At 39.7% G+C, this 27,981-nt stretch overlaps 1 protein-coding gene across 3 annotated transcripts in view; it reads right to left on the reverse strand.

Moving 5' to 3' along the window:
- Positions 1 to 27,981, reverse strand: part of EPB41L4B (erythrocyte membrane protein band 4.1 like 4B) — a 472,815-nt gene that overhangs the window by 309,682 nt on the left and 135,152 nt on the right. For all 3 annotated transcript variants that reach the window (XR_012799153.1, XM_075585948.1, XM_075585949.1), the window contains exons 4-11: positions 20,570 to 20,648; positions 16,169 to 16,213; positions 14,359 to 14,411; positions 6,492 to 6,612; positions 4,765 to 4,852; positions 1,965 to 2,053; positions 1,027 to 1,096; positions 765 to 934 (exon numbers count right to left, since the gene is read on the reverse strand). Coding sequence is in view for 2 of the 3 variants with exons in the window: in XM_075585948.1 (XP_075442063.1) it covers positions 765 to 934; positions 1,027 to 1,096; positions 1,965 to 2,053; positions 4,765 to 4,852; positions 6,492 to 6,612; positions 14,359 to 14,411; positions 16,169 to 16,213; positions 20,570 to 20,648 (715 nt within the window). In the remaining variant the exon portion in view is untranslated. The remainder of the gene's footprint in view (positions 1 to 764; positions 935 to 1,026; positions 1,097 to 1,964; positions 2,054 to 4,764; positions 4,853 to 6,491; positions 6,613 to 14,358; positions 14,412 to 16,168; positions 16,214 to 20,569; positions 20,649 to 27,981) is intronic.

A 27,981-nucleotide genomic window follows, 5' to 3' on the forward strand; every position in this document is an offset into this window, starting at 1 on the left:
AAAGTGCACACAACTCTGGCACTGAACACCAACAACATTTTTATTACATATTATAGAAAGGGGCGATATACAGTCACATTTGTATGAGAGTTCAATGTTTCCCATCCCTATTTTTAATGCTACTTGGGGACCAACCACCTCTTTCTCTTGCAAAAACATTAACTAAATCAAAAGGAAATGTAATGTGAATGTTGTACTTTCTTAAAGTAGACAACATTAACATTTCTATAATGGATTTTATGGCCCATTCAGAAAAAATTTGGATAGCCATATTACATACTGCTTTGAAAAACGAAATAAAATCCCAATATTGTTTTCATAGTAATGATATGACAGAAGGCATGAACTAACATGCACTTTACAACGTTAACAACTACCTTACTTTCATATGGTGCTTTTCTCCCAATGCGACTTAAAGCACTTCACATTTGTAGTATAGTGTGCTGTACGCAGCACATAGGAATTTTGACAGACACAATCCCTGTACAGATAAGTTTACAATCTATGTTTTTGGTGCCTGAGGCACTTCAGATGAACATTAAAAAAAATCAACTTATGAAACCAACGGTATATGGGTAACTACAGGAGAACACACCAAATACAAATTGATCATGTTCAAAAATTTGATTGCAAAAATCATATAATTCCCTTGGCCACATTCTTGAAAGAATATATCAAACAAATGGGTAGAAGTTTCCCTATGTCTCCATTTAATGAATATACAAACATATAATAAAGCATCCACTCATATTGTTAGTTTTTACCTGAATCTGAACCGTGACCCCAGTCTTATAAAGTCAGATTGACTGGGTTTACTATTCGCAGGTGTTCGAAGTCTGAAAAAAGCGTGATGTTCCACTGCACATTTCCACAAATGTTTACATCCCTTGGAATTATCCAAGCGGAAAACAAAGGTATGCTCCTGCTCTCTACTCTGTATTGAGAAAACAAGGGGCATTAAGAAATGTTGTCATTTGTATTGTTATATACCTAAAATACTAAAATTGCATACATAGAATTACTTACCTGTTCATCATCTTCTACAACTACAAGTGTTAACTTGCTTTTCTTGAAGTCCATTTTGGTAATTTTAGGCCTAGAAAGAATGACGACAAAAACAAATCAACATTTAAACTACATGCAGAATCAGACAAAAGACAACTAGACAATGATTATTTGCATTTACTATGTCTCATTACAAATAGTTCCAAATTCACATTGGTTGATTAATACAGTATACAGTCAGATTCTCACAGGATATGAGAATAAAGGCAACGGACACAAAAAAAGTTAATTTTGTGTGAAATAGGGAATCCAAAGAAATTTCAGTTTAAGCAGTAATTTAGAAAGCTTATAGAGATGGCACAAGTGCATAAGGTTTATACAGTAGCATGGAGGAAAATAAGATACATTGGCAGGAATTTACCAGACTAATGAGATGTTTTAACGAAATGTAAGGTTCTTAGGGAATTCTTGAAAATGTGGAGAAAGGGATATTTGCAAAACATTGATGGCAAAAAAGCTGACAAACTATCGACCAATATTTACTAGGTGCTGCTATGCCATAAGACACCATAAAGCATCAGAAGATGACTTACATACCATTCAATTGAATGGGCCATAGGGTGCCTTCTGGAAGTAAGGGGTCTCATGACAAACCACCACGTCATAATTATGGACCACAGCACGTTGGTGAAAAAAGTTTCAGGTGTGATAGAGCATAAGATAAAAAGATCCAGGTAAAAATTACATGTGCCCTTAAGAGACTTGTACAACTTAATTTAAATTTACATTTGAACTCATGATCTGAGAAAATTGTACATTCAGTCCAGTATGCAGTAAACCCTCTCACTGAGTTTAAAGTAAGCAGTACTGCCAAAGCCCTTTTAGTTCTGATAGAAAAGCATACATGCAAAATAAAGTCGATATACCAATGAAGAGAGGGTACAAAAAGATTGGATTACCAAAAGAATAAACCTATTTTGTTAGAGCCTTCAAAGATTAAAATGCCTGTTGGTGTCAGTCCAAGAGCATAGTCGCAGCCATCTTTGCCCTATAAACAAAAACACATGATGTTATTAATAGCTTTGCAGTGATTTAGTTTAGACTACAATATGGTCTTAATTGAAAGAGATAAAAGTGGCTTTCGGTGATGTCGATATAAAAAATGATGGGCTAGTCTCTACCACAATTTCAGCATGTCCGATAACCCAGTGCATGGTCTTTATAAATGTTGAAATCCATCTACAGTGGCTTCACACATTCAGACATGTACTGTATGCAGAAAAGTCACTCCGCGCTAATGCTGTCTGAAAATATGGTCCCTCTTGCTGCCGTCTGACTGAGGGACTCCACACACCTCCTATAAACGTTAGCTCCTGGAAGGGAGCTCACAGACAGAAAAAGAATAGGCAGACAGGCGCACTAAGGGACATATGCTCATTTATTAATATATTCCAATACATATAATAAGGAAGAAACAAATATAACCAACAAATACAGCAAATAAAAAAGTTAAAAAGGGTTAAAAACAATGTGAGGCGAAGAGGGGAACAGGACAGTATCACATCCACACTAAATAGTCAAAGAAAGGATCCGGAACCGATCAATGAACATACCAAAATAGCAAGGAGACACAAAGAGCTTTCTCCGTACGAAGCACTACGTGCGAAATGCGTAGAGGTCACGTGAGACTGTTCCCGTGGAGTTTTTCAGGCAGAGGCTGTGCGGGGCTCTTCGTGCCTCCTTGCTAATTTGGTATGTTCATTGATTGGTTCCGGATCCTTTCTTTGACTATTTAGTGTGGATGTGATACTGTCCTGTTCCCCCCTTCGCCTCACATTGTTTTTAACCCTTTTTAACTTTTTATTTGCTGTATTTTTTGGTTATATTGGTTTCTTCCTTATTATATGTATTGGGATATATTAATATATTAATAAATGAGCATATGTCCCTTACTGCGCCTGTCTGCCTATTCTTTTTCAGACATGTACTGTACATAGACACAAACAAACATGCTTCCTCAATAACTGTTACATTCCTCGATAACCCCTGCTCAACTCTAACAAAGACTTATGAATCACACACCAGAATGATGTGAGCACAACCTTTGCTGCTGAAGAAGACTCCTACGTATTGCACTACACCAGTGACAAGCTTAATGGACCCTCTTTACAAATGTAATAATGCAATAAATTTCAATTGTTCTGTTAAAAGTAGGAATTCAGTTATGTGGGTGATGAAGGTCATGTACGATACTAATGCAGAGGAGGAAAAAGGGCAAGCCTTGATACATTTCCGACCTAACTGCTTAACAAGAGCTGTTGTAATGCAGCAATGTTTCCCATAATGCACTTAAATCAAATTTGATATTACAATATAGCGTTGATGATAAGCATCATCTTTTTTATTTTCTAAAAAATAGTTAAAAATGAAATTCTCTTTTTCACATTTCTTTTAATTTGGTTTTAGTAGTTTCCATGAGAATCCTGATGTTTTCGGTTTAGGATTATTGGAGAGTCAGGTCCCTGCAGACAAAACCAGTGACAACTTAAATTCAACCCCCGAGGCTCTATTCCTGGAAGCAATTTATCAATGTAGTGTGTCTGCAAATGTAACAAATAAACAGGAAATCCACTTTTTAAATCAAGGAATAATTGCTGCTTTTAAACATCATGCTTGATGTGCTAAATCTTTCACTGAGGGATGTAAATTCACAAAGTACTACTTATTACTCAAATCACCCCAATACTAAATTTTTATTTTTTTCCTGAATAAAATCACAAAACAATGGAGACAGATTTCCTCTCCTGTGTTCCTCACAAGAACAGACATTTTGTGTGATATCTAAAAAGGTTTCATAACCTCAGTTTCATAATTAACATTGAATAGCTTTTCAAATTTAGGACCAAAGGATCACAAAAGCACAAAATGTCATGCAAAAATGTACTATGCACTTTCCTCTTTTATTAATGGAAAGGGTACAGAAGCCATATCAACGTTGCAGAGATCAGGGATGAGTTCTAAAGCCATGTTTAGAAAAACACACTGGGGCCTATGCACTGTATCAAAGCATCATTTTCATCTTGTGCCTCAAATTCTTCTTTTTGCCTCATATATTGGCGAGTGTCAAAAGGAGGAGTTGGGGAAGAGATACATGATGCACCGATTGTAATATGTATCAAATGTTGCATCTCAGTGAGGTACTGTATCTGCCACGGGTGCACAAGGCTCCACAACCAGTGAGGATCAAGGGAGAATCAAATAAACAGGCACTCCAGTGGTCTTTTCAAAACTGTGTAGTGTTTTATTCTAGGAGCGACAGTTAGGTCTTAGTATTGACCGAAATGTTGATCCTGGAATAAAACACTACACGCTTTTGAAAAGACCACTGGAGTGCCTGTTTGCTATTTGATTCTAACAAACTGCACCAGATGTAAGAAAATGCAGTCCTGAAGGTTCTGGATTTACTTGTTTGCGCCTGGTACTGTATTTTAAGGGCAATAGAAAATTACAATTGGCATCACCGTTAGTGGGCCAATGGATAAAGCCAACCTCTTTGTGACGTGCAACTTTTCTCTTATCCATTGGCTCCTTAGAAACAATGTTGCCCAAAGCCAAAGAACAGGTGAAACATATCCTGAGCAAGGGAACAGTGGTACTGTTCTTGGCAACCCTTATTTAATAAAAAATGTGGGATTCCTACTTTAAATGCAATGGGAATTTGACATTGTATGTATTTCTGAAAACAGAATTTTGTTTTACCTTTACTACATGCATATCCACACCATACATTTCTAACCATTTTGCTTTGTTCAAGTAGCAGAGTTCTGCCTGTGCTGGTGTTTTCCCTCTGCAAAAAAAAAAAAAAAAAAAAAAGACATTAACTGCATACTGTATTAGTTTTGCAAGGTACATTTTGTGAAACCCCATTACAACTGTATAACCTGCTAAGATTCATGAAAACACTACTGTAGAGGTCATGCAATAACATACTTAAAGAAAGTACTTCCATTAATGATCACATTTGACCTTAGCTAAGATGTGTGTAATATTAACCATGTGTAACATCCCATGTGCAAGACTCACCATATATGGCTTTCAAGGGTGAATGCATTAAATACAAGAATCTCCAAAAAAAAATATTTTTTGAGAGAGAAATGTAAACAACATTTTACATTATAGTAACCAAAAGGTTTCACATTGCCAGGTACACAGGCTCACTCAGATCTTGTTGGGACTATTGAGAACATTTGTGTGGGGCTCTAGTTGTGGAAATAGTTGGCCTGCACAGCATCTGCTGCAGAACTTACATAATTGTGAAACTGTTGAAGCCTTTCCCCTGATCTGATATGCTAGAGCAACTAAAAATCGGGCCACGTATTTTGGGTAGCGTAGACAGAAGGAAATTATATTATTACAGTTGGCTGGCAAAGCGAGGGGAAGAAAGATGAGGTGGGAGAATAATCTTCAGGAGAACCTATTTCCCATGGAGAACATGCATTGGGAATGGAGAACTACAAACAGGAGTAGCTGTGCTGAGGACTAACGCAGACACTAGCTCTGAGGTGTGTTCTATGGGCTCCAACTAGACAACCTCATCAGGGAGAAGAATCAGGGGAGCGTCAGTGCCTCAAATTATGATGTCAGCAATGTGTATGATGTTGGAACTGATGTTTTCATTTGTTGGTCAAGGAATCTTGGATATTTGAGTGATGTTAAGCTCTTGATTCGGGGAGAGACATAAACTTGCACTTCTCACAGCTTTACTAGTACCAACAAGCCTGGCTGTTTGGTGCTAAGTTTTGTAAACAAAAAGCCCAGGAACCAGAGCTGCTGTTCTTTGCAAGAGGAACAGTGCACGGGGTGCAATGCTGTGACAGTCTCAAAGTCCTGATGAAACCTATGTGGTGAAACACGTAGAGTGACCTTTTTTCCTGAGCCGGCCGCAACCCCAGGAAGTGGGCGCAGCGGATGACATCACTTCCGGTTGATTGGAACGCACTGGTGAAACGCACGCCACGAGAGAGGGGAAGCGGAGATACCATCCACCCGGCCATAGAGATCCATTGAGATCCAAATGCTTGCTTGTATTTGAAACCATGTGAGTGTAATTTGATCTACTTACCATCTATAAATTGTACATACGGTCTGCACTATGTCCAGTTGTATCTTTTAATAAGGTCCCTGGGAGTCCATATATTCGGGGAAATACTGATTTCTGCATCTCCTGGTGATCGAGTGAAAACCATAGGCGTCCTTAAAAGATACCTTTATGTGCCTTCAAAACCTCTCACGTTTGTGAGTATTTAATAAAGAGCCAAGTCATCATTTTTTGAGCATAATTTTTACAATATTGCACTATCACTATTTATTTTTCTTTACATATATTGCGCTTCCCGGAGACTTCATCGCTACAAATAAGACACGGATGCATGTTATGCACCTAGAAAAAAGCCCAGGGATTTGCACGTGCGCATTATGTACTGTACCTGCATTCTGTCCATCTCTGAAAGATATCCATTTCCATTGCCTCAGTCTGGTTTACAACGAATCGGAATTCTGACACTAGCTCCGGGGTGTGCTCCTGGTGCTCACACTCTCCAAGCTCAGCTGCAGAGACATACACAAACATGGATCTGAAGCAACTTAATGTTTTCCCTGGTCTAACGGCTTCAAACACACACAGACACACCAAGCTTGATGTTGAAAGAATGTAGAATGTGGAAAACACATCATGCTATTACATTGCAGGCTCTCTAGCTGTAGATTACATAATGAAACCATTCTTATTGATTTAACTGCTTATGTTTTTGTCTGTTTAATCTTTTCATTTATATATAAAATATAAAGATAAGGTTACCAAAAAACACAATGCAAACAAATAAGGAAGTACTATAGATAAATAGATAGTAGCAGCAAATCGCTTTCAAAACAAAACGCTACATGTTTGGATATCAAGGTCAGTATACAGTTATTATTGGCTACATGAAACCTTAACACTTATTATTCTCATGCTGGCAATTAATCCGACGGCTGTGCAGAAGTAGACCACCATGTATTTTGAAATGTATCAAAGGAGGAGTTTTTAATGGTTGCAATTTTTCAGATTTCATGGGTGCAATGCACCACACAATCTATATTTGATGGTTAATAAATAGCGGTCTTTCCAGTGAACACGCATAGTTACGATTGGTAGTTAGACAAGAATATAATTTAGGTACTGGTTTATCTATTGAATCTATTGACTATTTATGCTTTTAAATCTCCTTAAATCATTACTTTGTACTAAAGTAAAAGAGACTTGCTGGTGCATCCTACCTGTATGAAAGGTTTTCTCTGCTAGCTTGAGATATTTATATGGACCTTTATATAAAAAAAACAAATTGCAACCTCAAGTTCTCTATTATCAAAGCACCAAGCCTCCCCAAAATCACTACCCTTGTTTTGTTTATGTAGCCCGGGTTCCACTGATCCCCCCATAAGCCCCTTACCTCCCGGCGCAAAAAATAACAACAACAAAAATGTAAGTCAGCATGTTATCACAGAAAGGATATATTTGTGCATGTTCAATAACTAGGTGAACCATAATACAGATCCAATACAATGCATAGTTTTTCTGTTATCTTCATTTTTGTGCTACTTTTTTTTAATCAAAAATGTATGTAGATTTTTTCAAAAATGAAAGTTTAAAGGGTTAGATGACAGCAATTGTGCAAATGCTGCCTTAATGTGTTTTATGAATTTTTTTGTTTTCAAACTTTAGCTAAAATGTTGCACATTTCTACTTCATATTTGCGCATTCTGTGAACATTAATTTAGCCGCTTTGTAATTTCCATTTACATACTGTAGTCCTGTTGAGCCTCGCTCATTCGGAATGGGTCTTGCATATTTTTCACTTGTAACAAGATAGGGATGGCTACCGCTCACCATGAATTGGAATAAAATTTACTGGTAAATAAGGATAGGGTGCATACGGGATGGGTAATTGAGCTGAGAAGGGTGGTAGGTCACAGAGGTGGCCTAAAAGACTCCTATTTGCACTCGCTAGACCAGTTGACTTAGGCTAGGAAAAATTCAATCCTTGGAGATAACTCCATTCTGTCTATATATTACATCATATGACATATAGGGACTTTACCCTGAACTACATAGCCCCATCTAACACGGTTATAAGCCCTAACTACCTAGTAACCTTCCCATGCTGGGATCCCAGCCTATTACACAGGCTATATACCTCAAATGATACGAACAGAGGATTATGATGGGAATTCCCCCTAGGAAAGTACTAGCAAAACCAATACGACAGTATACTCAATAGCAGGCTCCCAATAATTGAATAACTAACAGCAAATTTTCCCCTACCCCTGTGCTCTCTCTGTGTTTCCTGGAGCCACATAGTGGCATTTTAGACATTAGGTCTCTTGTATATATGTTTAATAAATGTGATTTTATAACTATACATGTATGGCTATGGAGTTATCTCCAAGGATTGAATTTTTCCTAGCCTAAGTCAACTGGTCTAGCGAGTGCAAATAGGAGTCTTTTAGGCCACCTCTGTGACCTACCACCCTTCTCAGCATATTTTTCACTTGTACAGTATCTCACAGATTGGTTCCCTTGTCAGGTATTTTTAATGTACATTTTGAACACCATACAACTATGATCAATCCCATTATAATATACATCCAATATCTTAAAGCCAACTACACAACATGTTGTGACTTTGTGAAACATCATTAAGAAGTAGGGGTTAAACGGTTACTGGCCCTAATAATGTATCTGTTACAGTACAGGCCCTGGCACATCAGAGGCCCTAGTGATGTATCGGGTACAGATTGTTGCCAGGCAGGGGTGTAGCTAAAGCCCGGGGGCTTGTGCGCCCGCTCTCAGGGCTGCCGGCAAGAGGGGGGGGGGTGGAGAGGGAGGCCCGGCACGCGCTGAAGTTAGAAGTCCGGCGTGGGACAGAGTGAGGGAGGGAGGCTCCACAGCTGGGGGAGAGCCAGGCCGGTGGCAACTGCTTTGGTTGGCCGCTGGGCCTCCAGCAGCCACTGTGCCCCGCCTGAGACCACCCCAAAGGCAAGTCTGTTTTTTGAAGTGAAATTTCTTTGAGCACACCTACCACACGAGAAAATTTCCCTGGCAGTAAATGGACTTAATGGTGACGGATGTGACGTCACTGCTGGCAGAAGAGGCCAGCTTGTAACAGCTCCAGTCACCGGAGAGGAGGAAGGCAGCGCTGGATTCTGCAGAGGCCTCCCGGGCATACGCAGAGGACTCCGCAGCAGCAGTATAGGGACACACACACAGTCACACACAAAGGAATTCACAGTTAATATAAATATAAAAGTGCAAATAGCTAAAACAGAGGGAGGGGGGGGTGGGCGAGCACGCAGGTTCTAAGTCAAACTTCTTTGTGTTTTGTTACTGAAATTGTGTTTTGATTTTTCATTGAAAACATCACCATCACAAATACAATTTCTGTGACAAAACCGTGACAAAAGACAAAGAAGTTTCACTTACAATTTGTGTGCTTGAGACACACCCTTTTTTTATATGTATTGGGTGTGGGTGCATTTTTTAATATGTATTTGGGGGAGTGGGGGATTTATATGTATTTGGGGGAGTGGGGGATTTATATGTATTTGGGGGGGTGGAGTTTTTTTATTTATTATTTGGGGATGGGAGGGGAGTTTGGTATGTATTTAGGGGTATGTGGAAAGGTTTTTTCTATTGGGTGGTGTTTTTTGGTATGTATTTTGTGGGGGGGGACGAGTGAGAATGGGGGCGAGAGAGAGTGAGTGTAAGAGAGGGTGAGGGAGTGAGGAAAAGAGGGAGTAAGAGTAACATGCAGGTGAGCGAAATGCATGCGTGGGGGGATTGAGTGAGAGTTGGGTAATTGATGGAGGGAGGAGAGTGAGAGGAGGCGAGTGAGAAAGAGGGAGTGAGATGGAGGGGAGAGAAATACATGGAAAGAGGGGGGGAAATAGAGGGGCCTCACAAGACCACCGACTTGATGGGGGGGGAACTCTGGTAACAAAGTTTTTTGTTCCTTGGGGCCTGCGTAGGCCTAGCTATGCCACTGTTGACAGGTTTCCAGTACAGAACCCGCCTGTTCTGTATTTGGACACACTGTCCAGTAACAAAAATGAAAAGGTAATACTGGACGTGTGTCCAGTATTATCTCTCTGGACATACAGTAGTGACTTGACCAGCTTGGGGGCCATGGGATTTCCCCGAGGAGGGAAAGAGTAGGGCTGGGCAGCTTCCTCCATCCCGATTGGCTGCTGTTGGGCAATGCAGCCAATCAGCAGGAGGTGTCAAGATTCTGGGGATGGGGACAAGGAGAGGAGGAAACAGCATGGAGCAAAGAGAGAGGTATGTGTGTGTATCTCTCTCGAGCCTGTCGCACCTTTCACCATTGTGTACAGTATTTTTGGAGAAGCCGCCTGGCAACCCTACGGATAAGTCATACTAAAAATGCTATTTTTTTAGTATGAGCGAGCTGATAACTATCAGAGCAACTGACCCATTGAACTGGAAGTGGAGTCCTGTCATTGGTCAGCAGTCACAGCCATGTAAATTGCTGATGTTGTGACTCCATGGCCACAAATGCCGGACGTCCACTGGCAGTCAACTGCTGCAGGACCTTTAGCAGTGACAAGATTGATACCGAAATCACTGACAGAACACAATATTCTGCCCGAGAATTGTTGAAAAAGAAGCAACATACTGTAGTGTAGTAAAGCTTTCAATCAAGTGTGAAATTACCAATAGATATGAATCTTTCTTTTTTTTTTTTCAATTTTTTTTTATCTCTAGCATAGTTTCCATAGCAACTCAATAAAATATTTCTTCCATTTACATTGGCAGCCAGTTTATTTGCACAATAAAATGTATTATGACCTATAAAATGATGTGCAAAGCACAGGCTTTTAACAAATTATTACAGCTACAAGAGCTTCTTTGTTCACTTTTGTTTCTTATTTATACAACCCTTAACTATTACTACCAGCAAAGCATAATGACCTATATGCACTTCCATTAAATATACTATACTGTAGAAGACAAAGAACAAAGGGACGCCATAAAAATTATAAAACCGGTATGAGCTGTGTGTTTAGGTAGCTTTGGCCAATTTTTTTTTTATGTAGCCGAGTCCCCCCTTCTTACCTCCGGTGCGGGGGGAGGCGGAGGCTGCCTGGCTTGTCGGGGGCCGCCGGAGTTCTGCGCGATCAGGGTGCCGCTCTGGTACTCCGGGACAGGCGGTGGCCATTGCAGAGGTGGGGCACAAACGCAGTGGCAAGCAGTGCAGCGGCAATCTTGGATGGCCTGAAAAAGGCATTGGGATCTACAAATCCCATAATGCCTTGCGAAATAGCGCAGTGACCATCTTGAACAGGCTCCGATTTGCCTGCAGAGGGACTACATGTCCCAGAGTCCTCAGGGGGAGGGATTACCATATGGGGAGTCCCAGACAATAGGGCTCGAGAAGGAAGGAAATAGGTTTGGCACGGAAACAGACCGCGAGTCAGTTCTGACTGAGGAGGAAACGGAGCAGGTAGTGTCCAGGGAGCAGTGCTTCCCTGGACTAGGCTTGCCCCTTAGGCCCCAGCTAGGCCCCGAGTCATCTCAACTGAGTGTTGAAGGGAAGGCCCCAGATAGGGATTTTTTCCCCTTTACTGTATTTCTGCATCAGTGACCGGACGACGACGCTGTGCCCTGTGGCGTGGGACCAGGTCACAGAGAACACAGACATTGTGTGAGACCCTCCAGATTGAGCTCGCACCTCGTGAGGAGGATCAGGACCCTAAGGAGTGAGGGGATTGATGTTGGAGGCCCTGCGACGTTGGACCTGACCAACCCTTTGATCCATCGGTGTTACCTGGGTACAGGAGTGCCCAGGGAGGTATACAAGTGCACCAACGATCCACACAGGGGGTAGCACTACCTCACACTTTGGGTAGGACTGTTCTACGGAAACCGGATGTTTAGGTGCCAAGGGCATCCTCAGTACTTTGGGGAAAACACACGGGGCATTGGGTATTGCATTGTGGGTATGTTATGGTTATAGTGTGTACAGTAAAGCAGTTATATTATACCAGGTATTATAGTAGTTATTGTGTCCTATGAGGAGCCATCCCTTTTACGGGGGGAGGGGAGCAAGTTTTTTCCATGCGGCCACTATCGAGCATCTTGCCGCCGTTAGTATAAAAGAGATCAGTTGTCTTAGCAGACTGTCAATATTCGCTACTGGTTTAACCAATAGGAAGATCAGTGGGTCTACAGGGATTGTGAGTTCAGTTATATCCTTGAGAATTTTCTGGACCATAGTCCAAAATTGTTGGATGGCGGGGCACATCCACCAAATATGTAGCATATCAACCTTCTGTCCGCAACCCCTGCAACATCGGCCGGAAGCCTCTGGCTAAATCTGACATTGTCTTCTTAGGGTAAAGTACCACTGGAATAACATTTTATATATATTCTCTTTAGTTGATATGCAGATGGAGGTTTTTGCTGCTGATTCCCAACTATCCTCCAAGTCATCCCTTTCTATTTCTAGGTTGAGGTCTTCGGCCCATTTGGCCATATACTTATGATCTGAGGTATTTATGAATGACTCCATCCCCAGATATATCCCGAGATCAATCCCTTTTGATAGATACCTCTCCTACAAAGAAACTAAAAGTTTGTGAGTTCAGGAAAGACAAGAGTCTGGGAGATTATATGGAGGTAGTGTCGGATTTGGAGAAATTTAAATATTTTGAGGTTTGGAGCCTCATATTGGAGACAGAGTTCCTGGAAGGTGAGAATTATTCCTTTTGTGACAAAGTCCGCTTTATCTTAATATTTTTGGTATGGAATTGGTCGAATTGTCTCGATTCGCACCCTGGCGGGAAATTCGTTTTTTCAAAGATAGGGGATAGTTGTGATGGGGAGGACATAAATTTATATTTTGTTTTGGTTGTATTCCAAATATTCCATGTGCACCTCATCGGCCCCAACTTGAGCACCCTAGCACTAGGTTCCTGGATCATCGCCGACTAGAGAAACAATGGCAGAGAGGAGGTCCCCGCGTGTCGGGACTCTATATAAAGCCAACAAAACAGATTCGGATCAGGGATTGGGAGCGCTTGTTCCCGGTCTTTATCGGGCAGCACAAGCTGTCGTCATCATTCACCATCCTGGGTGTCCGAGCCCAGACCCGCGAAGAGCTGAGTTACCCCGAAATACCGGGAAATATCTTGGTTTGTTTGCCTTTTTATTTTACTGGTCATTGTTAGGCTTAGTTGGCGACAGCCTTGTCCAGAAAGCGGGGTGGGAATAAGCGGAAAAAGCTTTCTTTATTGAGATGCAGTCGACCTTCCCCTGTGACATCACTGGAAGTTTCATGTGTGCTTTTTTTTAATATACAAGTGAAGGTGATAATATAAAGGCGCAAAACAATAAAGAGTGCTCACTGTTCTTAAAGTGATATTAAGATTGTGAAAAACAACAAAATGAATCAAATATATATATTATACATGTGAATTACAAATCAATAAAGAAGTCGGAACTCCCGGCTCAAACCCTGTGGTGTGTCTCCACGGGTCCAAAAACTTCAGAATATGTTCTCACAGTCCAGGGGGAGCATGAAAAAAAAGGAGAAACGACAACACCAACTCTAAGTGCAGATGAATGGCACAGGTGGGTAAATCTCAGGCTGAAATCTTGGCTCTAATGTTTGCCTACTCACAAAATTTAAATGCAATACGGGCACATGTGCTGTGATACTCAGGACAGGCTGTCACTCCCAGTGTGGATGGATGGGTGTACCTCAGTAAAGAAGGGATACTGTAACTCCATATCACAGATCAGTATGTAAATAAAGGTTTATATAAAAAAGTGTAAAAAATGCACTTATAAAGAATCAATATTAAAAAGGCAAGATTTCAGCCTGAGATTTACCCACCTGTGCCATTCATCTGCACTTAGAGTTGGTGTTGTCGTTTCTAATATTATTTAATAAACATTTTGCTGTGAAGCAGCAGTTAGACAATCAAGAAGTGCATTGCCTTTTCTACTTTGGCTTTCTAGGTACAGATGTAGCCACATTATTGTAACCTGTGGTGTTTTTAATCAGCCTCACATGAGAAGGGGCGAAGATATTGTGTCTTTTCACCTGCGGGAGCATGCCACAGGTTGCAATAACGTTGGCTACATCTGTATATTTTTAATGTGCCCATGATCAATATTAGTAGTTGATACAGTGCTTACAATATGCTAGATAGATTACATGTCTTCATTCACACAAGACAACCGCATAACACTTGAATGTGCCGTACAACAAAGTAAAATGGCAATTATCTGCATACCTTGTAAACACCAAGCTGCCAATTCCACAAGAGTCTCATATGGACATTTCAATCTACAAAAAACAAGGATGTCATTTTAATGTAACTTTTTCCTGTGCAGCTCACACACACATATATATATACATACTGTATATATATATATATATATATATATATATATATATATATATATATATATATATATATATATATATATATATATACATACATACATACATACATGTACATACATGTACATACATGTACATACATGTACATACATACGTATACATATATTCAAGTTGTCCATGGGGGGGCTCTTCGTGTCCTTGTACTTGCTGGTAGACTTACAAATAAGAAGTCAAATCCTAAAACACGTAATCTAATGGCAAATCAACCTCAATGCTTATACAGTATGAACATTTTTTTTTATTATTTGTATTATTATTTTTTTAAGAGTTCACAGACGTAAAATAACTCCTGCAACAAACTGAGAGAGATAAACGGTCAAGTTTACCAAGAGGTGTTCCATTCCATAAAACACTTTCCTGCACTTTCACTTGAGCCGAAAGGTGTCTTATGAAATAGCACTGCTTTGTAAATATGTCTCGTATTGACTTGCCCAGTGACTAGGAGCTGAAAATTGGACTATAGTCAGATTCTATGCTTCAATTGTCACTGCCTTCTCTCTTCAAACCTCCTTGTGTTTGCCGCTAAAGCAGCTGGAGTTTTTGTTCATTGTGCAGACAAACATGTTCAAGAGGACCAGCAGTCCAGCAGTTGACCAGTTTATTTGCTCAACCACTAGGGCCTAAACCGTTATATCATGGGCATATAAATATTGGGCTCCACATGGGAAATGTCTACGCTAAAGCAGAAGATATTGCTACGTGGACAGGCAAATCCAATTTAGTAACAAATGTTTATAGAAAAGTTATTCTCAGCATTAAGAGTCACTTCTAATATAACTGTGGTGTTCAATGGAAGTGAAGTCTATGACAAATAAGAATCAAGTCTGAAAATTGTTACAAGCAAAGAATGAAATGGCGATTCATGGGGTGTTAGGAGTAATACTGTATTTTGGGTATTCATTGTCTACATAGAAGTATATTATCATGGCCAGAATCAAATCAAGTTCCAGCAAGTTAATGTCACATCTTATTTCTCCCAATTGAACATACATGTTAAATAAAAAAAAAACGAAATTTGATTACATTGGAGATTTAATGATTTTCAGAATTGGTTTTCCAAATGTAAGAGAAAAGTAATACAATTTTAAAAAGGGCCATATTTTCTCCTAAAGAACCCTCCAAGTAAAAATAAGAGGGCAAAAACATTCCTGCTCCCTAAACACACAACGATTGAAAGAGTTTTTTCCCAGCATGTTATAAAGAGTAATTGCTTTGGGGCAGAACCACAGTCTCCATTATAATTTAAAAGAAACTAGTTTAGTAATTTAACTTAAGTTGAATGCAGTTATGCAAGACAATAACTACCTTTTGTATAAACTGCACGAGCAAGAAACGTTAGTCTCAGTTTATGATGTTATTATTCATACACTAGACACGGTCATTGTCGCATTCATTTTAAAAAAAAAAAACACGAAATAATTAGCATCACATTATTTTATATGGAAATGAGGAACAATGAAAATACGTACACATTTATGTGTACAAAAACTAGTATAAACATTACCGCTTAATTTCTGGCAAGCGGCAATATAGTGCCTCTAGTACTACAGAGATTAAAAAGCACTACGAAAACAAATATTATGCAGTCAATTTAACAAACATTAAACATGCAAATATAACAAATAACAAAAAACTCTTACTTTGTTGAAAGAATGTCTTGTCTGAGCTGTAATACAAATAGGTACCTAGAGAATAAAATGAAAGAATTTAGCAATTAAAATCAGAGATCAGCTTTCTGTCATATTTAAAGAATAGAGCTTGTACACTTCATTTGTTGTTATTCAGTACTTTAAACGTGTGTTCTCCAGAACATTTTGTAAAAAAAAAAAAAAAATGATAGAATTACAACTTTGAACAACAATACTGGATGAAAAGAAATTCAATCCATGCAAAGCTTTGTAGTGGAGGGCTAGGGCTGTTTATTTATGATGTTATTTGTATTGAGTGCCGATCTGCTCTAACAAAAATGTTTGGTTTTCTTTGGTTTATCTTATTACTTCCTCTAACATGGCCATTTGCATTGTGGCCATAACACCCCACATATCTCCTTATGCTTCACTCCTACACACAAAACACAATGGTCACAGCATTTATTCCCAATCGTATACATAATGTAATAGGACATTGCCAGCTCCACGTATGAGAGGATTTCTAGACAAACTTTTACACAAGACGTACCTGCTCGGTGAGCTAAGCCAGATAACATAGCCAACATTCCATAAGAGGACACAACCACCCTCTGAAACCCACCACTCCAGTATTGAGTATTAGTGCAGCCCTTACCAAACTTACACCAAGCCTCTCCCACCATGAAAGGACAACATCATGCCCGACGCTCGCCCTCGGGCTAAACCACTGCCTCTCACGCCATAAGAGGACACCACCAAGCGCTGTTATCTAGCATGGGCAGTCATGCCGCCCTTGCACTTATGGCTACAGTGCTGTCACCCTTCATTTTACACCACCACTTGATTTAAATGAATGCTCAGGAAGAAAATAATGTGCAGGTGGGCTCAGGTAGCAGTAGACATACTGTAAGGTACATAGATGTTTCTCTGTAACTTTGAAATTAGTGCAATTATTTTCCATTTTTAGAAAGGCTTATGAGTACACATGATCTAAACCCATTTCTTCTTTAGGTCAGCAGTCGTGACACTTAACGGGGCAGAATTAGTATTTGTAGCAACAACTTAACAACTCATAATATTGCAATCTGTAACTACAGACAACAACATTTATTATTCAAGTGTATATGGGGCCTACTGTATGTACCAAGCATCACAAATTGATTATTTTGGTGTTAAACTGAGAAAGGGAAATAACAAATGATGCCATGCTTGCGTGCGTCTATGTACAGTACTAACCTTTTTTCCCTATTGTGAATCTTAAGTGTTAAAAATAGTTTCAGTCAGGTATATTGGTACAAACAAATGAGATGCGCATAACAGACATATGTAAAGGGTACAAACTAAAACAATTAAACCTGTGGCAAAAGTGCCCTGGTTTAAAGCCTAAAATGACAGTTTATATGGTTAGCAACGTAAACCCCTTCTAATTCTTATGCAGGACGAATGTTTTATTACAGTACATCCATTAATAAAAAAGGTATTTTACAGTACAGCTATTTCAAAATGTATTAAAGCAATATTAGATATTTACCAACACCAGTTAAAAAAAAAAAAAAAGACATTCAACAAGACAATCCGTCAAAAGTCATTTTAGACAACAAACTACAGGTATGCATCATACAGCTGCAGCGGCCATTATTCAAACAAATCACGTGTTGTGTATATCGGAATACCGGTGTCATGACGTGGGATGTCTTCCAACCTTTCCGCCTTAAGACGCAAGTGCAGCGACTGCAGAAAATGGCATTTCAGAGTTCTGGCTTTTAATTCCTTAAATTGACACAGTAGCACAGTACTATACACATTGCAATTCATTTATTTCATTGCATCCAAAGAAACATAGTTACATTGTAGATGAGGTTGAAAAAAGATGTATGTCCATCAAGTTCAACCTATGCTAAATTTAGACAACAGATACTTTATCCTATATCTATACCTACGTATTGATCCAGAGGAAGGCAAACAAAAAAAAACCCAGATATCCAATGATCTCATAAGGGGAAAATAAATTGCCAATTCTTAGAGTCAGGAAGGAATCGGATTAATCCCTGGATCAACATCCTTCCCATGTATACTTATTTGGTATATCCCTGTATACCTTTCCTTTCTAAAAAGATGTCCAACCTTTTAATGAACAAATCTATTGTATCTGCCATCACAGTCTCCATGGGTAATGAATTCCACATTTTAACTGCCCTTACTGTAAGGAACACTTTCCTTTGTTGCTGGTGAAATCTCCTTTTCTCCAACCTTAAGGGATGCCCCCGAGTCCTATGTACTGCCCTTGGGATGAATAGTTCTTTTGAAAGTTCCATGTATTGTCCCCGAATATATTTGTATATAGTTATCATATCCCCTCTTAGATGCCTCTTTTCTAATGTAAATAAATCTAATTTAGCTAGCCTCTCCTCATAAGTTAGATTGTCCATCCCCTTTATTAATTTGGTGGCTCTTGTCTGCACTCTCTCTTTAGTTCCATAATGTCTATTCTAAGGAGTGGTATCCGAAATTGTACTCCATATTCAAGGTGTGGTCTTACTAATGCTTTGTAAAGGGGCATAATTATGTTTAATTCCCTTCCATCCATTGCCCGGAATCCATGAAATTCAACAAAGCAATTGCGATAAGCGCGGGTGTCTGGGGCTCTTGGCCGCGTTCATGCTGTGTGGAGTACAGCAGAGAACACAAAATCGGTGCCGTGATTTGTTTGAATACTGTACATGCCATTGCAGCTGTATGTAAGAACTTGCATAAGGACCTTCATACGAACCAGGCATATTGTATTAATGTTTGGACTACTTTCTAGCTCTACAATTTTTATGCACAAAAATGTTGCAAAGATTGTTAGTAAATAAGCATTTTCTGTATGTATCAAGGCAACTTTGGAGCAACACTGTTCATCCTGTGTCAGTGGTTTATATGCGTTAAGGCAAATGTGGTCAATTCTGGGGCAAACAATTGCTCCAGATATATTAAATATCCTATTGATTTGAATGCATTTAGTTGATACATCTGGTGTAGCTCTTTATAAATATATTAAAAAAAAAATCAATTCTTAACTATGAAAAAATACCTGTAGCATTTAAAAAAAAAAAATGTAAGAATTTTTTTATGTATTCTAATGTAACAAGCATTTTTGTTTCTATAGCAACCATTGACAAAGTCATATCCCCTTCCACTTCCGAGACAGGCTCTGACACACCCCTTTTTCCCTCTCTCTAGCAGTGCACCAATTGTATCTAGTGCTTGCCTAAAAGGGGTGTGCCAGAGCCTGTTTCAGAAGAGGGAGGGGGTGTGACTTTGTAAATGGATGCTATAGAAACAAAAAAATGCTTGTTACATGTATAATACATTAAAAATGTCTTCTTTTTTTTTAATGCTACAAGTATTTTCACATAGTACAGAACGGATTAAAAAAAAATAAATAAAAAAAAAACACTGATGTAGGATATTGTTTGGCTTGTAGGTTTAATGGTACGGTCAATCATTGTAGAGAAAAGGAAAGCAGTATTGAGCACCCGCTTTCGCGCTGTGCATTCTGAACGCAACTTTCTTCTTCTCAGTGGTGATTGACAATATTGGCTAAAGACATGCCCAGGATGCACTGTGCTAATGAGGGGAGGCATCTGAGCTAGGCGGTGTCAGACTGTAATTTCACCTACACTACCAAAAAGCCTTGAGCCGGCCCTGTGATTATTTGCAGAATAAGCCGACTTGTTAGCTCCCAGCTGTGTCCTGCCACTGACGCTGCCCCGGTGGGAGTCAAGTTAGACTCATTCCATAGCCTCAAAAGACCTTGTAAGAGACAAACTGATACATGCTTATTACATTTATGTGGACTTATCCATTTTGATTAGTATAACAACGTCAACCCAATTACACTCAACTCTCAAACTCATTTAGCTCATGTCAAGTGCTCACAGCAACACAAAAATTAATACATTCAAAGACTATAATTAAAAGCCAATGTCTTAGATGTCATTAAACATGGCAGAGGTAGCTAGCTGATGGATTTACGTTCCTTTACAAGAAACTGAATTTAATTAGGGAATTAGAAAATTGAATGTTTTCAAGTGATTTGGATGTTATAGTTCACTCAACACAAGATTAATGGAGGTGGCAAAACAAAAAATATTTTCCAAGTACTGTGCTTTGGGCAGTGGATTAGGGCACCACTGACAAGCTTGCACTTTGAACATATTTCATGTGCTAAAATATAGTCATGCAGAACAGTACTAGAGAGATACATTTTAAAATAGACAGTGAGTAATCACTCCCTAAACCCACCTCAATTTACAGTTTTAGAAGTGATGTTTAACAGACTACAGTTTTTGGGCTGTTTTTCTGAACTACATGTTGCATCATTTCCACTGAAACATTTAATGTTGCATCATTTCCACTGAAAATCCTTACCTTGTAAACTCTTCATGAAGATTGTTTGGTTCGGATGAGTAATACTTAATTCGAAAGTGCAAAGTATAGGGAGGTCCAACTGTTCCAAAAATATAAAATAAACAAAAACAGAGAAGGTTAGTACTGCTATGTTATGTAGAATTCTACAAAAATAGTGACATTTCCTTTTTAAAATACATTCAGCCAAGTTACACATTTTCTACCATAATTTGTTTCATAGTATAAAATATAGCTTTTCAAATTTAGGCGTAAAGACACACACACACACACGTTTGTCTGTGCACGTATACACACAAAAACCTACATTTTAAGGGGGGAAAAGTATGCATGTACAGAGATACAGAGATATAGAGATATAGAGATATATGTAGCCCTGAGGTTCCGGTGATCCTTTTGTTTACTTGCGCGCGCCAGGGAGGGCTGTGTGGGCGGCTGAGTCGCCGGGGGCACCCGGTAGCTGCGTTGCAGGGCGCTGCCATGTTGGTCAGGATTGCGCATGTGCGGGGACCGGAGAGTTGCGGCGAACCTGGCAGAGAGCTGGCCCATGCGCAGTGGAAAGCGCACAAATGGCTGGCCAATAGAAAAGAGGCTCTGAGCTGGGACTACAATTCCCAGGAGCCTCAGCAGGGTCAAAGGGAGCCAGGCAGCCAATAGTGTGCGAGGATTGCTGGCACGCAGGAAAGGGAAGCAGGGAGAGAGACCACGCTAGCCAGTGAGTCCTGGGAGAGCAAGGGCAGAGGAGGTATGTAATGGTATATACATATACATATACACACACACACACACACACACACACACGTGTTGTGTGTGTGTATTATAGGCCTAAATAAAAAAAATATACACACACGCGCACTTATTCAGCGGTGCCATTCAAGCTGGTCTGTGCTTGGTAGGAAACAAATGCCTAAAGTTTGTTTGGCATCTCATAATAAATGCTTACCAGCACCATTAAAGACAAAAATAGAATTTGGAATAAAGATATTACTTTATTGGAATATGTTCCATGTATAGAATCCCACACAAAAAAAATATGCACAATTTATGTATGAGAATATCTAATTACATAGGAGTGCAATAAGAATCTTTAACTCCTGTTGTGCTTCAAAGCGTTAATTCACTTGTGACACAACAAGAATAATTGGCAAATTAGCACTGTTCAAAACAAACTTATTACATTCTAGTTTAACATATTTTTATCAGCATAATTTTGTCATGCAGAAACTGAATGAAGTATCAATAATTACGAAGTTAAGCTTTTAGGGACCTACAAGCTGGAAAGATCAGCTACAGTAGAGTAGGTAAAAAGAAAAAATAGCAGTAATGCCCTCCAAATGCCTTTTGGGAGCACTATGCTTGTGTTGGTTCTGAGAAAATGTGCTGCCATTTCAAGATGAGAAGGGCTCCCTGAGGGACAGTAATAAGGCATAAGGGAAGAGGCTCATGGGGACTGCACAATATTTGTTCTTATAAAAAAAAGTTGTGCTGTGCTGTCAGACTGAATCATTTGTCTCACTAACTAGATGGAAGTCATTTTATATTGCAAACCGATAAACTGAATTATGTGCTAGCTGTACTACTCTATTTGCAAACTGCAGTTACAGTATAAGCAAGCATTCAAATAGTACAGTAGGTGATACCTATAATTGTATTAGCCATAGAGAAAATAACATTTTGCAGATGGTGACATCTTTTAATGCACGGCCATGACAGGATTCAAGACATATTTAGATTATGTGACCATTTTCTCTCAAACATACCAAGTGCCTTCTTCCGGTGAGAAGTTCAAAAGATATTAACATCTGAAGCAACTTAAGAATTATTTGGGTGGTTATACACAAGGGACAGTTGGGTTTTGTTGGCCAATGCCCAATTGGTAGGGTGACCAGATTTTCAAAATTACAAACCGGGACACATAAAAACATTATTTATAAATCAAATGACATCATAAAAAATAAATATTATGATATTTGTCTAATAGCGTCACCATAGATGCTGTATTATTCCTTCTTTCGCCCCCCCTACCCAATCTCTCACGCCCACTCCCCCACATTCTCTCACGCCCCCTCCCCAAGGTTAAACTAAAAGAAACTGGCTGCCTGCAGTATAACCCATTACTCCCCATTCAGAGTGGATAGGACAAACTATGTATGTGCCAAATGTGCTCATTAAAGGAGCTTGAAAATACAGATGCAGCAGTCGTTATCCGATCATGTCTCAGAGATGTTTTCATAAAGTCTGCTGTATTCCACGCATTCCAGTTTGCCATACACGCATAAGCGGAATAAACATTTTACATTCGAAAGAAGAGGCAACGTATTTTTGTATTATTTTTTTTTTCATTTATTATCCTGTACAAATAAAAAAATGTCACTCTTTAAATATACTTTTTGGTGTGTTCATGCTTTTACGGTCTAGACACTATCTAGGGTCTAGGTACTATACCTAAAGTTCTAAAGGCCTTTAAATATATAAAAATGTGTCATTGATACAGTATACTTTACAGCAGCAGTGCGCAAACTGGGGTGGCGCGGGCGGTTGCAGAGGCTATGCGCTCTTCCCCGAGGAATTTAAATTAAATGCCAGGGGACTGCGCGAGGACTCTGCAACTTCAACTTACCGGGATTCAGCTGGCTTCTGGTCACGTCGCCATGACAACACTGTCAAATGACGCTGCGGGGTCATGTGACGTGACGTCATGGAAACGCTTGTCAGATGATGCTACGTGGTCACGTGATGTCACATCACCCTTGACGTAATTAAATGCCAGGTCCCTAGGGAGGGAGGTGGGGGGGCATGAGCTCTGGAGCCGGCACACAGGGGGGGCACAGCAAAAAAAAAAAAAAAACACTTTGCGCGCCCCTGTTGTACAGAATATAGTACTGTATGTACAAAATACTAGATAAATCTATTTAGATACACCAACAGCAGTACTGTACCACTGTCTAGCAGATATCTAACAACTCTGTGAGGAAATGCACTGTATCTTACTGTACAGTAATTTATTTAGGAACATAATTACATGCATGCGCAGAAATGTGATGACACGCTTTTCAACAAGGTTCCAATTTGCCATACACTCATGCGCGGCATAACCATTTTACTTTCGGAAGAAGAGGCGATGTTGTATTTTTGTATTATTTATTTTAACATTGTTATCCTGTACAATTAAAACATTTAATTCGTTAAAAATGCTTCGTGTTGTGTTCATACTTTTAATCTTCTACAGATTGGTACAGTTTGAGGATTTGTGTATGGCTAAGGAGCCTCAGAAAGGACTTCTTTCCCATGTACAGTATACAGTATGAACTCATAACATTAATCTTCAAATTACAATTACACACACTAAGTACTGTACGTCAATAAAAGACAGCTTGAATTGTAATTACATTTTTAAGACAACAACAACTCGGGTTCGCCCACTTGACTTGACGGTATTGCAGACAATGCTAAAATGCAATTTTCTGCACTATATCAAAACACTAGTAAACTCGCGTCTTAATGCGGGAAAATTTCAAGAAATCATGCACCATGCCTGGGTATGGAATACAACCCGCGAAATGATCGGATAATGGCCGCTGCATCTGTTGTCCACTAAGAGTATCACAATGCTGATACGTGTGCAAATTAGGTGCCAGCAGTAATGCTGGATCAACAAAGGGCTGGGAGCAGGGGGAACAATAGTCTAAGTGTGTAGCATCCGTGGCTCAGGTGTCCTGGCAGGGGGGTAACAATGAGCGGACTGGGAAGGGGAGTGAAATACCTCCAGCACTAGTTACAATAAAGCCAATGTCTGCAATAATACAGAGAAAACCTGTAGATGGACAGGAGAAGGGAGGAAGGGTAAGACCTGGCATCTATCCCTAAAGCGCTGTAAACTGCAGTTGAAAGTTGAGTGTAAATGGTGAGAGCACACACTGAATAGGAGCTGCACCTTGGTAGCAGTGCCAATGCTTGTTCTCTGCGGGGAGCTCCTTTCAGGCTGCTGTCGCGGTATGTTTCACGTAAGCTGCTTCTTCAAGGTTGCCCTTCAAGAAGCAGCTTACATGAAATGTATGTTGAATAGTCCGCCAATGTCATTATGGCAGCGTCATTGCTCCAAAAGAAACAGGCACCGCAACAGCAGCCTGAAAGAAGTTCTCTGCTGCAAACAAGCATTGCCACAGCTACCAAGGTGCATCTCTTGTTCAGTGTGTGCACACCATTTATTTTAATTGTCAATTGCAGTTTCCAGTGTTTTTCTCCAGTTGGAGAACTATAGACTTATAAATGAGATTCTGCATATCCACATTGGAGTATAACGTTGGCCCTCAATTGTCCATTTAAATGCTAGCAGATATTTGAGGCAGATAGTGTAAAAAGAAGATATAAATCTAAATGCTCTCCACTGGGACAAGCTCCCAGTAGCAAAAATTCCGAAGTAAACAGAATGATTATTACATGGCAAAGTAATAATGCAAAAGCAAAAAGGAGTCGGGGGAGGGACTTCCAGGAAAAGAAGTAACAACATTTGAAAAAATGTTTAACCAAAAGCAGAGGGTGGCCACTTAAAAAGTCAAATTGTCGTGTAGTTTAAAGTGTTGAATGGATAAGTCATTAGCTGAGATATAGGAAACAGAGAACTATGGTAAATTCAGTTCACCCAGAGATTGTGAAGGTGACCACTCGAAAGTAACAGGAATCCGTACTTGGACCAGACATTAATGGTTTATTAGTTACATTACAGATGGACTAGAAGAGAATGTGTGCAGTTTGCGGATGACAACGATCTGCAACAAGGTTGGTACTCCAGGAAGTTAAATATTTGGTGGAGAGGGTGTGGCACCAACAATGCACTACTAATAATTGGAAGACTGCACACTTGGCCACAAAAAAAAAAAAAAAAAAAAAAAAAAAGGGGGGGGGGGCATGGTCATTATAATGATGTACAGTAATACTATATATCAAAGGCGAGGGGCTTTAGGGTCATGTATATAGCCAAGTGTATTAAGGTGTTTCCCGTCACTGCTTATTGTTTTCAGTTAGGAACGTGCCCGTTAAGTAAGTGCCAGTAGTACGGGCTCTTAATTGTTCTCGCTGGAAAAGGAGTTCTTGGCATACAGATGCAGCGGCCGTTATTCGAACAAATCACTGCGCCGTTTTCGTGTGCGCTGCTGTATTCCACGTGGCATTAATGCGGCCAATCGCCCCAGACAGACGTTTATCGCGGTTGCTTTGTTTGAATATCATGGATTGTGTGCAATTAAATGCAATGAAATTAATGAATTGTAATGTGTACAGTACTGTGCTACTGTGTCAATTTCAGGTGTTTAAAAGCCAGAACACTAAAATGACATTTTCTGCACTCGTGTCTTAAGGCGGTACGGTTGGAGAAATCCTGCGCCATGACATGGTTATTCCGAGGTATACACCGCGTGAAGTGTTTCAATAACGGCCGCTGCATCTGTTGTAACTCTAGCGTATGTTTGAATCGGCCCAACCGGAAGGTTTCTTGTGCAATACTTATCAAATAGGCATGGAGATGCAGAATACAGTAGCGGGTTGCTAAATCAGGAGACTAAAATGTATGCCAGAAGTGCCCACTCAACAAGTAGTGGAGCATTACTAACCCTATGCAAGAGACTGCCAAGTTATCCTTTTCTATGGGTAACATGTTTAAGTACCTCTCCAGCGTAGGAGTGAGAGCTACCAGGGGATGAAGTCCAGAGTGATATTGTTTGCCACGAGTTTGTCAAGTATCCAGTATGTCAGTGCCTGTGAAGCATTATTGACGGCTATCAAATAAAGCACTGTTTTGTTGATAAAAGTTCCTGGCATCCATCCTTGTTATATTCAAGCATCCACGCCCAGCCTGAACTTATCCAGCAGTACCCTGCAAATACCAAGAGACGGAGCACTGCCAATGTATATAGTCAATCTGATATGACCTCCTTTAGAGCCGGGTAAGGAGGGTTACATATGTATAACATACAGCATGTCTGCTGTAACCCATGATTACTCATGGCAAACCTCCTCCAGACATACACACCTGATCTCACTCATGCCTCCCTGCCACCTCTTCCCCTGTAAATGGTGTTAACCATTTCATTTAATAATGACCTTCCTTAAATTTTACCCCACAAATCAAGCATCCCAATAGCCTGCATTCATGGCTATTGTCCCACACACAGTCACTCCTACCACCCATTGTGACCAAGCAGTGCCATCTACAGCACTTACTCCCTCACCTGCTGTGTCTGTAAGTTTCCCATTAAACCCCTTAGATTGTAAGCTCTTCGGGGCAGTGATTTCCTTTCCTATTGTCTGATTTTGCTGCACTTATTGTATAATTATAATTCCCTGTACTGTATTCTTTGTGAAGCGCCGAGTACACTTTTGGTGCTATATAAATAAAGACATACAATACAATACAATACACCCCCAGTGGCAAACGCAGCCATTTTCATCTATAGGACCACTATCTTCCCGAGATGCTTACTGGTGAAGTTACTGGGTTTAAATTTCCCTCCGGGGAAAGAAAATGGCTTCCAAATATCAGGTTAATAGCAAGCTGTGACAAATCAATTGTGGCTTCCTATTGAATGGACATTTAAATACCCCTTAAGAAAAATAAACAGTAAGTATTACTAGCAACTTCACTAGTAAGTATCTTCAGAACAATTGGGTCCCAGAGCTTAAAATAGCTGTGTTCAGTTCTGAAAGACACCCTAGTTCCAATCCTGTACAACATTAGGTTAAGGTGGATTGCTCCTTCAAAGTAGAAATACTGGCCATCATACCTGCAGACTCCCCTAAAGAAAACAGAGGTGCTCCAGAATAGGATTTAAAATAAAGTGCAGAGTTTGGATCATAAATGTAACTAAAATACCCCGATGTATACCGTCTCGAAGACAGGAGAGGTAAGGAATTCAAAGTAGTTTGGAGCAGAGACAAGGATTACATACTGTACATAGGAGGGGGTGGGAGAGAAGTCAAGGATCAGGGACTGCGGTTATACAGCAGGTAGGAAAATAGCCAGACTACCCTTCCATCTATTTCTGTATTTCTATGAATGCCCATTAAAAGATCTCATCAGGAAACCACTCCATTGCAAAAAAAAGTTTGTGCTTTTAATAACTTTTTTAAAACTCCACTTGATGTTCCACTGTGCATTAGAAATACATTTTCTCCAAAACCTTATTGTCAATTAATGAATAATAATAAAAGATCTCCTATTAAATGCTTTATTATTTGACCTGTACATCCATAAATCTACTAAGTAGCACAGTCACCGCATGATAAATTGTATTCATTGTGCCAACACAGTTGCAGAGTGTCATAGAAACAACTCATAATTTGCCAACAAGGGTATAATATTAAAAAATTAAGAGTTTCTGCTCAAACACATTTCAGTTATGTTAATAAAAAAACGGCCT

Source organism: Ascaphus truei, chromosome 2, assembly GCF_040206685.1.
Source record: "Ascaphus truei isolate aAscTru1 chromosome 2, aAscTru1.hap1, whole genome shotgun sequence".
NCBI lineage: Eukaryota > Metazoa > Chordata > Amphibia > Anura > Ascaphidae > Ascaphus > Ascaphus truei.